Source organism: Gadus morhua, chromosome 6, assembly GCF_902167405.1.
Source record: "Gadus morhua chromosome 6, gadMor3.0, whole genome shotgun sequence".
In the NCBI taxonomy this organism is placed as follows: Eukaryota; Metazoa; Chordata; class Actinopteri; order Gadiformes; family Gadidae; genus Gadus; species Gadus morhua.
The window spans coordinates 5142871-5157935 of NC_044053.1; the positions used below are offsets into that span (position 1 = coordinate 5142871).

Consider the following 15065-nt stretch of genomic DNA (forward strand, 5'->3'; position numbering starts at 1 on the left):
ACTCTCTCCATTAATTGTGGGTTTGTTAAAGGCCGTGGGGTAGTGAGCCTATTGTTTGTCGGCTGGGGTATCAATGATGTAGTGGGTGACTCCTGCCTTACTCACATCACAATTCTGCAGGGAGAATATGGCAGATTATAACATTCAGAACAATATAATGTGTTGTGATTATCTGGTGGGAACGATAATCAGTTCGCTTCACAAAGGCAGCCGGCTGTTTCCGAGGTTATTTCTTACTCCATTTCTGCCGTGATTCCTGCTCGTTTCCGAGACGTTTAGCGAGGAAGAGGAGAAGGGTTTGGAATCTAAATTGTCTGGGTCGGGAAATGAGATAAGATTAAGTGTAAGTGAGAGCTCTTCAGTTTCATCTCGTCCACTTCCAGAAGGCACCCAGGGCCAGCACAACCAAGAGAGTTTCATTTCCCACAGAATCAAACGCAAGCCTCTTCGTTCTGCCTCCTTCCCCCCCCCCCTCCCTCTCTGCCACACTCTGCCTCCTTCCATTCCTCCCTCCGTCCCCCCAGAACAACAATAACCTGGGCGGCCGTGTTGGAAGATGGAAATGTATTCTTTCCATTTGGGTGTTGTAGATTCTGCGGAGGGCTGGCCAGCGCGATGCCAGGGGAGCTCGCTGAATGGAACCTCTGTTCTAGACCGCTGCACGTCCCAGCCGGGTCTGGGATCCAGAATCACTCTGTGGTTTTTGGGAGCGCTCCAAGCGCAGGAGCTTCTAGTCGTCCCCCTCCTTCTTCTCCTCCCCCTCTTCCTCCTCCTCCTCCTCCTCCTCCTCCTCCTCCTCCTCCTCCTCCTCCTCCTCCTCGAGTTGATACACACACACACATACTGTGTGTGTGTGTGTGTGTGTGTGTGTGTGTGTGTGTGTGTGTGTGTGTGTGTGTGTGTGTGTGTGTGTGTGTGTGTGTGTGTTAAAGGGTTGAAGGGAAGCCAACAAACAGACACACATGTTTTTGCGCTCTCTAACCTGATTCCACCTCCACCCCTCCTTCACACCTCCTCCCTCCCTCCCCTCCTTCTCACCTCCTCCCTCCCTCCCCTCCTTCTCCTCTCCTCCTCCTCCTCCTCTCCTCCTCCTCCTCTCATTTACATTCAGGGCATTTAGCAGACGCTTTTATCCAAAGCGACTTACAATAAGTACATTTGTCATAAGAAGTGCAACAATATATCGCTGTCGGTACAGAAAGGATGTTCATAGAACCAAGTGCAAGTACAACATTCGCTAGGCTAACCAATTCCCCCGTGTTACAGCCATGATAGCAGCTACTGCAGTTGCTACACAGTTAAGTACTATAATACAATACGATACAATACAACACAATACAATACAGTGTACAATGGTGGCCAGAAGGGGGAGGGTGGCTGTGCAGAGTCGAGGTGGACTCTGAACAGGTGAGTCTTGAGTCTTTTTCGGAAGATAGTGAGCGACTCTGCGGTCCTGAGGGCGGCAGGGAGCTCGTTCCACCTCTCCTCCCCTCCTGTTCTCTTCTCCCCTCTCCTACCCTCCCCTCTCCTCCTCTCCTCCCCTCCTGTTCTCTTCTCTTCTCCCCTCTCCTACCCTCCTCTCTCCTACCCTCCCCTCTCCTCCCCTCCTGTTCTCTTCTCCCCTCTCCTACCCTCCCCTCTCCTCCTCTCCTCCCCTCCTGTTCTCTTCTCCCCTCTCCTACCCTCCTCTCTCCTACCCTCCCCTCTCCTCCTCTCCTCCCCTCCTTTTCTCTTCTCCCCTCTCCTCCCCTCCTGTTCTCTTCTCTTCTCCCCTCTCCTACCCTCCTCTCTCCTACCCTCCCCTCTCCTCCCCTCCTGTTCTCTTCTCCCCTCTCCTACCCTCCCCTCTCCTCCTCTCCTCCCCTCCTGTTCTCTTCTCCCCTCTCCTACCCTCCTCTCTCCTACCCTCCCCTCTCCTCCTCTCCTCCCCTCCTTTTCTCTTCTCCCCTCTCCTACCCTCCCGTCTCCTACCCTCCCCTCTCCTCCTCTCCTCCCCTCCTGTTCTCTTCTCCTCCTCTCCTCCCCTCCCCTCCCCTCTCCCTCCTTCCTTCCTTCCTACTCTCCCCCCTCCTCCCCGGGCCCCCTGTCAGGTCAGAGGCCCATAGAGTACCTTGCAACCTCCTACCTTCCGTCCTTCACTGAGACTGGACGACAGGAGGAGAGGGGGGAGCAGATGGGAGGCGGAGGGAGAGAGGAGAGGGTGAGTCGTCTTGGGAGGCTGCGGAGACACCGGAACACACAGCGCCACGCAAGCTCACCGGACACGCTGTAAGGACGCCCCCAATCATAAACATAAGGTCTCCCAGCCCTGTTCAAAGCCACTGCCCAGCCAGCCAAACTCACGATGAGGCTTAGTGTGCACCGCTGAACAAAGCTCCGTTCATCAGAACCATCGCTGGAGCAGCAGAGATGAAAGCCAGACGGACCCCCAGCTCTCTCCTACCATGGGAGCGTTCACATGGCGTTTGTAGCGGTTGTGAAATCGCTTACGCCGCAGCGAGTACTGACAGGTACCTGACTTCAACCGGTTTCGTGGATCAATGTGAAACGCTGGATCTCTTTTGAGTTCAGCCGCTGCAAAAAGGCAGAGTCCTGGTTCTTTTCCAGGGCTGCGTTCCCTTGGTCTTCATTAAAACGAAGCCAAGGAAAAATAAACGTTGTGCAACTTGGCCATGTTTTTATGCTTATCGGCCATTGTTTATTCCCACGCTGGTCGTTCTGCGTGGGAATAGTAGGGGGAAGTGGGTGGTTTCCAGGTCATCTGTGGAAAGACCTCGTGTGAGAGGTGACCTGGCTAGTGAGACGACCTTTACGACCTTTACGGCGAGGTCGTCTCTACGGCGACCTTGCTGTAAAGTTGACCTCGCCGTAGAGGGGATCCCGCGGTGAGATGTCCTTGCCATAAAAACGATCTCGCCCCTGGGGCCAAACTCAGTGACAATTACAGGCTCTCTCACACTGCTGATGAAGAACACATGTAGGACGTCACAATTCCGGTTTTATTAATTCCATGTTTTCTCGCGACAAGACAAAGTGTAGAACAATTGTGTTCTTTCAAGCCCATCTAGCATCTTGGTTGTTGTTTCAGCCAGAGGCATAAGTAGTCCATTAGACTAAGTCTTATCATCAACTGCAAATCAACTATTGATCCTGCACAAGCACGCTTTTATTCTGCTTTGTACTCATTTTATTTAAACAGTTATAACCCTCACCTGCACTCCAAGACATCCTGGGACCAGGGATAAAGAAAAACGATAAACGATAAAAGTTGAAAACACAAGAGGATAATAGTAGCATTTCAGGTTTTGCTTTGTTTCCATGGTATTTTTATGGTGAGTTGTAGGCCGTTTGCCTCGAGCCACTAGCTGTAAACCATCTCAGGGCAAAAAAAAACCATTCAATTGAGGATGTGAGTTAATTGTAGAGAAACAACCCGATGCTCTTCTATGCTGCCAGATATTGTGAGTACCATACTAATCACCGCTGACTTCAATAATAGCTTAAAATAATACCCTTTCTGCTGCAGAGCAAAATGCTTCCATAAGGTATTTAGTCATGCTGCTGGTCTTGCATGGATCCTCTTGTTGTGAGGGGAGAGGCAGACATTCACCACAAGAGGACAAACACAAGAGGGAACACAAAGGAAAACCACTCCAGCAGATACACACTGCTGCTTGCAAATGTCGCCGACCCAGCAAGAAGATCTCTGGAACAGACTGCTCAGAGCCAACCAGTTGAATCTGTGTGCGTGTGTGTGTGTGTGTGTGTGTGTGTGTGTGTGTGTGTGTGTGTGTGTGTGTGTGTGTGTGTGTGTGTGTGTGTGTGTGTGTGCGTATGTGTGTGTCTGTGTGTGTGTGTGTGTGTGTGTGTGTGTGTGTGTGCGTATTTATGTATGTCTGTGTGTGTCTGTGTGTGTCTGTGTGTGTGCGTATGTGTGTGTGTGTGTGTGTGTGTGAGTGCGTGTGCGCGTGCGTGTGCGCCCGTGTGTGTGTGTGTGTGTGTGTGTGTGCGTGCGTGCGTGCGTGCGTGCGTGCGTGCGTGCGTGCGTGCGTGTGTGTGTGTGTGTGTGCGTGCGTGTTTGTGTGTGTGCGTGCGTGTGTGTGTGTGCGTGCGTGTGTGAGCAGGTCTGACAGTGTGCTGATAAATCAACGTACTCACTGTTCCATGCCTACCTTCCATGTGCCAGCTCTTGGTGAATTTGGCTCCTCTGCTATTAATGGATCTGTGATCTGGCAGTTTATGGATGAAACCCAATGTTTCAGTAACCAGGGGCACCTAAGCTCTGGTCCTAGGAAAGCCTCCATGATGCCAACCAAACCTCGTACCTCTGGCTCCCTACTCTGGCTCCCTAGACCCAACCCTGGCTCCCTAGACTAACCCCAGGCTCCCTAGGCCCAACCCTGGCTCCCTAGACTAAACCCAGGCTCCCTAGGCCCAACCCTGGCTCCCTAGACTAAACCCAGGCTCCCTACCCTGGCTCCCTACCCTGGCTCCCTAGCCAGGCTCCCTATAGCAGGGCCTGGCACCCTTGACGTCTCCCCAGACGTTGGGAGTCTGAAACTGGAGGAGTGTGCTCCGCTTAGGAATGATTATGAAACCAAACCCCCCTGGCTCAAGAGGAGATCTAGCCCTTCTTATTTATATCACACCGTGCGATTGTCCTGTGGCTATGGCCGTTTCTACGGGGAAAATATGCGTTGGCCCTTTTAGTCATTCAGCGGGCACTTGGCTGATTGGCTGATGACGCACTGCCAAAGCGGCTGGCAGTGAATTGGTTTTAAGATACATGCCATTCAGGAGCAGGTAGTGGTTATGGCATCGCCCAGTCCCAACCCAGTACCTTTCGGCGGGTAGTCAAACAACCTAACCACTAGACTAGCACAGCCTCCACCATTCTGAAAGAACAAACTGGACTCAAAGCAGCTGAGGGAATGCTGTTGACCGTTAGAGTAGCTTAGCTTAATGTGTCCTCTGACGGGGCAGAAACAACAGCTTTTCAAGAACACTCGAGAAGTCTGGGACTGTGAAGTGCTGATGGAGGAGCAAGGGACAGATGAATGGCCAGGGGGTCAAAGTTCAACCTCCTCGTCTTATGTGTCATGGGGAGGTCTGCCTAGCGGGCAGCTGCTGTTTGTTTTTCATTATCTGCGGCTTGACAAGACGAGGAGAGTAATTATCGTGAGGGCAGGAGAAGGAGGTGGGGAAGATATTAGGCCGAGGTGAGGATGGGTTTGGAGGAGGCTAGGTTTGGAAGAGGCTAGGAGGTTATGAGTAGTAGATGAGGAGAAGGTGAGGACGAGTTGAGTAGCAGGTGAGGACGGGGAGAGGAGGAGGTGAGGACGGGGTTAGGAGATGAGGTGAGGATGAGGTTAGCAGGAGGTGAGGGGCTTCTTGGGAGAGTTGTGAGGCAGTTGTTCTGCGAAAGACAGCAACTCATTAGCTGATAGAGCACCTACCAACCCAAATATTTATACATTGAAACCAACTGGTTTGTGAGGGAAGACCTTTCAGCTGGGATGTGTGTGCGTGTGTGTGTGTGTGTGTGTGTGTGTGTGTGTGTGTGTGTGTGTGTGTGTGTGTGTGTGTGTGTGTGTGTGTGTGTGTGTGTGTGTGTGTGTGTGTGTGTGTGTGCGTGCGTGTGTGTGGTGTGTGTGAATGCCATGTCTAGTAAGGGAGGTTAGATTAGGCAGCTCCTCAATCTTTTCTAAACACATATCAGACCCAAACCACATGGACAGCAGTAAACAGTGACTCAATTCGGGTAACTAACAGGCTAATGGGGCTAGGTGATTCGCCAGGATTCATTCAAACCAGAAACCATCCCAATAAGAAGAGATGGTTTGATTTTTTTTTTTTTCCTATTATTGCTTGACGGAATATTTATAACTTCTGCTCACTCAGTCATCCCAGAAGGGGAATCCCTCCTACGCCTTCACACTACTCCTGCTGCCATACGTCTCCTTCCTAAGCCTCCTTCCTTCCTAACCTCTGGACATCTGGTGAGTCAGAGGCGCCGAGGGCCTGCTAGCAAAACTTGGATCTCCTAAACACCGGCCTGTGTAGCCTTTGGGGACGGCTGGCGCAACACATGGGTTTTAGAGAAACATAGGTTTTAAAGCCCAGACTTTAGACCCTTCATTCATTCCTTTAAGCTTTTAGTCATTCATAAATCCAGCAGACAGTTATGCCATCGTCTGGAAGAACACCTGTATGTATTCTAATGCTCAATAAAATAAATGTTTAAGTGTCTGAACATTGTGAAACGAAACTGGCCGATGTATAACCAAATCATTACGAAGCCTTTTCCGACATTTGCATTCTTTCCTTCTGAGAGAACTTTGGCCGACATGAAACTGAAACTCAGAGACAGACATTTCTGAAAGCGACCAATCATCTGGCTGCCTGACCACCGCACCTACCACACTCAAACCAAGAAACCAGGCAACTTCACTTCCTCCTGCTGGCTTTCAATGAAACCCCAGGGTGAGGGAAGGTGAGCGAGAGAGAGCTGGCGATAAAGAGAGGTGCTGTGAATAGTGCTGACCCGGTTTCACAGAGAGAGAGAAAGACAGCTGGACAGGAAGAACAGCTGGGACAGAGAGAGAGAGAGAGAGAGAGAGAGAGAGAGAGAGAGAGAGAGAGAGAGAGAGAGAGAGAGAGAGAGAGAGAGAGAGAGAGAGAGAGGGAGAGGGAGAGAGAGAGAGAGAGAGAGAGAGAGAGAGAGAGAGAGAGAGAGAGAGAGAGAGATAGAGAGAGGGAGAGAGAGAGAGAGAGAGAGTCTTGATGTGAGACATATCTGCCAAGGAGATACGATGATTACATTTGATTATTATAATTAGATCAGTAGGATTATTGGATTTGCTCGGATAAAATTGGATTAAACATGTTTTTATTATTTCAACTTATAAAAATCAGTTTTTTAAGGTGTTGTGAAGTTTAAATGAAGTAGTAAAATATGATTTAAAAAACAGTACAATTCAGGGAATCAGAAACAGTTTTTGGAAAGTAACTCAACATAAAACAGAGGTTTAGAGAAGGAGAGGAAATTTGATATCATATTTGATCCCTCGCAAAGCACTGCCATGATGAATAAAAACACTCAAACGCTACATTCATACCGTCTTCATCCTCGAAAAAAGTATCAGCTGCTACCAATACATTTTGAGATCTTATCATTCAATATTATGTCCAATAAGTTTAGGATTCAATATTTCCCCTCATAAGACCTCACCGATGTACGACCTGTCGACCTCAGGAACCTTAGTGAATGAACTCATGAGGACTAAATGTTGGAGTCGGCCTGTATCCATCAAAGAGCAGGTGTTTGTTGGTCACTCTATGTTCTCCCAGAGGGGTTGAATGCAAATATAAATTAGGTTTTTCTGTTAACACTGGTTCTTTTTAGAGAATCAGTTTCAGGCCCAGCCTTGTACCTGATTGGCTGTTGGTTGGATGTTCAAGAGATGGCTCGTTTTTTTCCATCACACAAATACTTTCCCTCTGACTGGTGTGAACATTTCAGGGCTACTGTCACTTGGGGAGGATGGGGGGGTTCAATCGCACACTCTTATAACTCGCACACACACACACACACACACACACACACACACACACACACACACACACACACACACACACACACACACACACACACACACACACACACACACACACACACACACACACACACACACAAATGCTCTCCAAGGCCCCATGGTGTCTCATGTGTCAAACACTCTTGCTTTTTCTCTCTCTCACCCTCACATGTACACAGTTTCCCCCTCTCAAACACACACACACACACACCACATGTCCCAAAAGGGATGAATAAAGTACCTATCTATACACACCAACACGCACATGCACACACACACACACACACACACACACACACACACACACACACACACACACACACACACACACACACACACACACACACACACACACACACACACACACACACATGCACGCACAACCACTGAAAAACAAGTCCTAAGTAACATCATAAGAAACATCATTTGACACCTAAGTGTTTTCACACCACTACGATCATATTAATGATTCCAACTATGAAAGTCATAAAAAAAGAAATATTGCAGATCATCTTGAGAATGGGTGTCAGGTTGGGGTGAGAGGTTTCTGTTTGGAAGTTATGAGATGTACTGAGAAACCTATAAATCCATCCATCTGAAAGGTTCTTAGCTGGTATAGCTATAACAAGTGTCTTAAGTCAATAAGTCATTCAGTCACAACCCAATCATCACCACAAATTTTGCAGTTAGATTAAAAGAATAATCATTGATCCAACACAAAGCTGCAACAAGGTTGGCTAAACTCAATGAAATAAGAATAAGCCAAATGAACAAATTATTTGCATTGAAACAGATTATTCTCAGGCTCCTTTCTAAAGATAAAGGATTTATACCCTCATGACCCTATGCGTCACGGCCCACCAGTTGAGGAACACTGATCTGAAACACGGACAGGAGAGTGGGTCGAACAGGGATCACTGGTTGGGCGTCCTGCTGGTTCCCCCGTCTCCTAATAGCACATCCACTCATTCTGCATCAACAAACACCTCCTCAGCTGCGAAAGGACTCGCGTAATCACACACTGAAGCACAGACGCACACTCGCACACACATGGCCACACACACACACACACACACACACACACACACACACACACACACACACACACACACACACACACACACACACACACACACACACACACACACACACACACACACCGTGATGTGTCCTCATGTGCCACTCATGTTCCAGAACAGAACAGCATTCAGTAACGCGGTAGCCTATAGTTATGGAGGTTTCTACGACTGATTATGACATCCTCAGACAATATGTTTGTATTTGTTTGTATTTTCGTATTGTTAATTTTTTTTGCACCTACTTTTTATTGATATTATAGTGCAGTAGTTTTTTGCTGTGACACCCACATTTCCCCCTCTGGGATTAATGGTCATATGCTTATCCTGTAGAGTATAGCTCCTCTCTGACTGGAGATGAGCATCTGGTGAGCGTTCAGGGAACGCTGAACTGGAGGCTGAATGGAGGCCTCTGTGCTCCTGGACACGGCGTTGACCCCGTAAAACACATCGCCTGCCGGACCCCAGGGTGCACGGCGGAGGCCCTCTCCTGTGCTTCTAACCCAAACACGACTTCAACGTTGTTTCTTTAGGTACATGGCACTGAGGAGCAGGTAAGGGTGAGGTTCATGTTGAGCATGGATTCACAGGTGCGCCGAGGACCTTGGTGTTCAAAGGTGGAGCCTTTGGGCTCGGTGTGAAACACCACCAGACTACCCAGACTATTCTGGATGTTCAAGATTATAAAGGTCTATTGAAAACCTATTCGCTGGACGTGTCGTGTTTGCATCCTCTTGAGCACCAGCTTCTATTCCCTTGAATAGACCGTTTCTCCTCCACCAATTCACTCGACCTCTTCCTCGGACATGCTCTTTTAACTTGTGCTAGTCAATAAAGTCCAACGATTAGAGCGCCAGAAGCGCAGCAGACGAGACGTGGGTGGCCGTAACAGTAAACAACCACACTAGTACGCCCAACAGATCAAGGGAAAGTGGCTATCAAGAGTTGCGGCGTTGGCCGAGTCCAAACGAGATGAAGGGTTTTCTGAAGCACATGGTGTTTCGCCAGCGGGTTCCCTTGGTCGTGGATAACAGAAATCAACACAGAGGGGGATTGTATCTGCAGTCAACACTAGAGCAGATGCTCCATTAAAGTGAATGCCTTCTTCTCTATTAACTGAGATCTGATTTTCCCCCTTCAGCATTCTTGTTTTCCCCGGGCCCGGAGGGAGCCAGCGCCTCAGAGCCCAGGAATGCTCTGGGAAGGGCACCACACTGCCAGCGGTTTCTCCTCTGAACCAGCGGTTGTTCTTCTGAACACTGCACGCAGCGATGGCTGAGTCACGAGCGGCTCCACTGCTGAGAGAGCGATTTGTGCTCATCCAGATGGAGAGAGAGGACGTAGAGCCAATGACGCGACCGATCTCCGAGTCGAACGCTGTGTTTGTGCCGTTTTTTGTTGGACGCCGAGCAATCCGCTGTTTGGATGCCTGCACTTCACACTGACAATGAAATCGATTTCAGAAGACCAATTCTTTTGACGACTATCAACGAAACTATTAGAAATTCGATGGTTCCTGGTTCGACTGGTGACAGTGGGAGTATCTCGAACAACTGCCATAGGGCCCAACTGCCAAACTTGGTTTGGAATATTTGGTAGGAATATGGTGGGAATTTTTCAAGAGATTCTTCTTGAGATTCTTCTTGTCGGACTTCATGTAAGATTGAACCTAGTGAACCTGGTCCGGTCCTGAAGGATATTTTATGATATTGTATTGGATATATACGGTGGTAGGCCCAACGAAGGACCAGACTGGGGCCAGGTGCAGGGCATTACCCAGCGTTATCCTGAGTTCGTCTGTCGCCATCCAACGACCAGACCCTAGGGAGGGGGGGGGGGGGGGGGGGGGGGGGGGGGGGGGACAGCGGGTACTTTAGCAGCCTTTGATGAGGATGCCGATTGAGGTTGATGGTGGGTGGTTCATGTTGTGGCACCCTGTCTGACCCTCCAGCGCCTCATCAGACACGGACACACCCCACCCCACCAACGCCTCACCCTTTCCCTAACAAGCGGATTCCAGGGAGGCCCTGAGTGACCTCCCCAACCCGACCCACACGCTGGCCCCTCGTTCGACCTGAGGGCCGGAGCAGCCTCGTGAATTTCACACTGGGACCACAGGACGTTAACTCTGAGCTATCCCCCCCCCCCCCCCCCCCCGCGTCACAGGAGGAGAGAGTGTGCAGGAGCCGGCCCCTTCTTTGTTCTGTTCTTATTTTGGTTTTAAACCCGCTAGGCTCAGTTATCTCCCCTGTCCCAGGCAGGGAAGTGTGGTGGACGAGAATAGGCTCCGGGTGGGGGGGAGGGAGGGTGCGGGGGGGGGTATCTGGCGGTATCAGGGGCCTATCAGTGCCCCCCCCCCCCTTCCCCAGGCCTGCGATAATACACACATCCATCACGGCCCGAACATGGCGGGTGAAACGCCAGCCACCCCGGCTATTCCAGGAGCGTCGGTTTGGAAACACCAGACTTGACTGACAGGACCGTTGTTGTGGGCCTTGTGAGGCTCCCCGCAATCTGACAGACAAGAGGCACGTCTTGTCTCTCGGATAACAATGACCCTCGGACAACTGCTTTCTCAGCGTGCTGGGCTTTGTGATTTTAATTCAGTAACTTGACTTCAACGTAGCTCAACACCCGGTCACTTCTGCCCCCACCCCCCCCCCCCCCACACACACACACACACACACATACAGACACACGCACTTCCCTAAATATAGACTCCCCCTAATCCTGCAATCTCAAGGGAAGTAACAAACGCAGGCGCGTTGGTCAGCAGCACAAGCAAGTCATAGACGGAGCTGGAATTTGAATGGTGATAAAAACTCTCTTAAGACATCAGGATCCATGTGTGGGAGTTCTATCTGTGAGTCCTTTGTGTCTTTTTTTTCCACTTTTGGAGGCGCCACTGAAGGGTAATTGTATATTTTATGAGGCCTGGCTGCTGCAGTGCTTCCCCCTTGTGGAGGGGAAGCGAATTGCACCGACAGACACATAGACAGACAGACAGACAGACAGACAGGCAGACACACACACATATATATATATATATAACTAAAGATTTTTAATGACTAACTTATTACCTGGGTCCGTGGCTGGACCTTGGTAACTACTAACTTCCTAGTTTCCGTAACGTCTGTCGAGCAGGGTCCGGTGGGACGCTTAGTGAGACGCATTAAATCATCTGCGCAGTCCGATGTGGAGTGTGACTCCCTTGGTGGTCACCAAAGCTGGTTCATCGTAAGCTCCGCGACGCGACCCCCTGCTGGAGTTATTAGAAACACGATACCCTATCTAATAAAAACGGCAGATCCAATCTGCATTCTGGAACCAGCTATGTGCAGATCACTAGCACGCACCAGCGTCGTACATAACTGTGGAACCAGCTCCTTACAAACCTCTACAGTAGAACCAGCTCCTTACCGAACTTTGGATCCAGCTCCGTACGGACCTCTGCAACAAAATACAGACATCTCGAACCAGTACTTTGCAGAACTCTGGATCCAACCCCTAACATAACTCTTGAATATGCTCTTAAAATAACTCTGGATCCAACTCCTACTAGAACTCTCGAGCCAGTTCTGTACATACCTCTGGAACCAGCTGTTTACAGAACTCTGGAAAAAGCTCCATACGGATCTTGAAACCATCTCCATACAGAACTGTGGAAACAAATCCTAGCCTGTATACTATAAGGACTGGCTTTAACACAGTTCTAAATGCTTATAGCTCTTGCCCTTCTAAACAGATCAACAACAGCAAACAATATGTAGCAGGAACGTTGAGTCTTTAATGAGACCAAGCAGTTCCTTCCGTCCCTTTGACGCACAGTAAAAAAATATTTATCCACAGATCACGCGCACCTGCATTTAATGTTCGCACAGCATGGACGCACACTTGATTTGAGGGTACATACAGTAGGAGGTCGTGGAAGCCAGTGACAGGAACATATACATGCTGTTTGTTTAGTCCTGAAAACGATGACAGTGTGAGGGTCGTCTACAATGAGGCTGAACTTGTCCTTTTTTTGCATCTCCCAAACCCACACGCTGTTCCCGGGCCTCCGAAACCCTGGCGTCTGCAGCCGTCTGCTTCCACGTACAATCCATCACGATTGGAGCATCTTGAATGTGAAAATATATATTTACATACAGTAAGTATCTTCGGACCCGTTTTGAGGTCCCGATTACGAAGTTAAGTCGTGTACAGATGAGGATGTATCCGTGGAGAATTACGAGTGCCTAAAGTAGCGTACGCGCCATAACAAGATGGCCATCAGGTTAAAGTAAACACCATAACGCACACCACAGACTCCACCTTCAAACACATATTTTACATCATTTAAATTATTCACAAAACAAACGCACCCCCCACTGTTAAACTTTTCTCGAGAGTTAAATAACTAAAAGCGTAAAAACACAATCCCGCCTATCTCCAGTGTGTTGTGACATGTCTGCTTGCAGCGGCGGATGAAGAGTTTGGTCTGCACAGTTGAGGGTTAAAGACGGCGCCTCAGCTATCGCTAGCTTTAGCGCTAGCATCGGAGCAAACGGTGCGTTTTGTACAGCAGCAGGGCGAGGCAGCGGTGCAGCTTGTGTTCTTTAGAGCGTGCGTCTCCTCTCGCAGTCCGAGGACCGCCAGAGAGTCTCGTGTTGCCGCCTGGGCCCCCGGATGCCCCTGCGATGAGTCTCCCCGTATGGAAGGCTTCGTGGTGTCTTGAGGGCCCGGAAAAAACTCTCACAGCACCTCTGGGGAACACAGAACATAAAGGGCTCAGAGTCACGGCGTCCATGAAACCACAATACTAACCCCTATACTCTCGAGCGGCGCCTTGACTTCTAGATATCGCCACCTAGGCTACCTCGGTGTTAAGAGTCAACCTGCGCCTCACCACATATGCTGAACTTATTATGGATAAATACTGAGTTTAGATGATCGGTGAATGGCTGGATCAGTCCAGGGTAGGAGTGAAAACCCGCCAGCACTCAAGAGTGCCGGGACCTGGAGTCGTTCTACGTCGAGCTCTTAGCCTGGTGACCTTTAACCTCTGAACTGGTTGTAAAACAGGTGTTTAGGATTCTGATTCGTTAACCCGACACTAACTATAACTGCAGGGGGTCTAACTGATGCCAGGAGCTGTGTGTGTGTGTGTGTGTGTGTGTGTGTGTGTGTGTGTGTGTGTGTGTGTGTGTGTGTGTGTGTGTGTGTGTGTGTGTGTGTGTGTGTGTGTGTGTGTGTGTGTGTGTGTGTGTGTGTGCGTGCGTGCGCGTATGTGCGTGTGTGTTTGTGTGAGGGAGTGAATCGGTGAGTGTGACTGAATACGTGTGCATGAATGGTCGAATGCGTGTGCGCGTGATGCCCTTCAGAATACAGGAGATTGATGTGGAAAAAGTTAGTGAGAGATGGATGTCAACAGAAGCCTCTTGTCTTGACTGACATCAACACATGCTGGCCAGGCAAATCTAGGCAGGCCACGCAATGCTAGCCATTCTACACCAACTTTCTAGGCATCCTCGATTACATTAGAGTAGAGAGAATGACCATAATGGCACTAAAACACACACACACACACACCCAGACGATTCTTATTTGTCTGCTAATTTGTACGATGTTCATCGTTAGGTGGATAGATTCTGGCTACCATGTAAGGCTCTCGGGAGCAGGTGTGTTATGTGGGGACTGGAGAGAGAGAGAGAGAGAGAGAGAGAGAGAGAGAGAGAGAGAGAGAGAGAGAGAGAGAGAGAGAGAGAGAGAGAGAAGAGGAGAGAGAGAGAGAGACAGAGAGAGAGAGAGAGAGAGAGAGAGAGAGAGAGAGAGAGAGAGAGAGAGAGAGAGAGAGAGAGAGAGAGAGAGACAGAGAGAGAGAGAGAGAGAGAGAGAGAGAGAGAGAGAAGAGGAGAGAGAGAGAGAGAGAGAGAGAGAGAGAGAGAGAGAGAGAGAGAGAGAGAGAGAGAGAGAGAGAGAGACAGAGAGAGAGAGAGAGAGAGAGAGAGAGAGAGAGAGAGAGAGAGAGAGAGAGAGCAACAGGTGACAGGAGACGTGCGAGACCCTGTTTACTTTGGCTGAGATTCACCCCAGTCAGCCAGTCAGCCAGCCAGCATGTGGCCTGGGTCCAAAACCCCGGCCCCCCCGCACCCACAAAATTCAAGCTGTCACCAGGATAAAGATAACCAGCCAAGCCTCGCATTACCCCCCCCCCATCCCCCGCCCCCCCTCCTCCAACCCTCCCACAACCAAGTGCACCTTCAGTTCTGCAGATCTATGGATTAAAGGGGACCTATTACGCTTTTTCGACTTTTATGACCTATAAACGTTGTTACAATGATTGATAGTCATGTTTAACCATACACAAAAAACGATGTCGATTTTCGGGAAACTCTTCCCCTCATCTGGGCGC

At 49.6% G+C, this 15065-nt stretch overlaps 1 protein-coding gene across 4 annotated transcripts in view; it reads right to left on the bottom strand.

Annotated features, from left to right (window-relative positions):
* Positions 1–12521: 12521 nt before the first annotated feature.
* The window catches only part of map7d1a (MAP7 domain containing 1a), a 36791-nt gene continuing 34247 nt past the window's right edge, over positions 12522–15065 (bottom strand). For all 4 annotated transcript variants that reach the window (XM_030358235.1, XM_030358234.1, XM_030358233.1 and 1 more), the window contains one exon: positions 12522–13416. In XM_030358235.1, the coding sequence (XP_030214095.1) occupies positions 13406–13416 (11 nt within the window). In that variant the 3' untranslated portion in view covers positions 12522–13405. The remainder of the gene's footprint in view (positions 13417–15065) is intronic.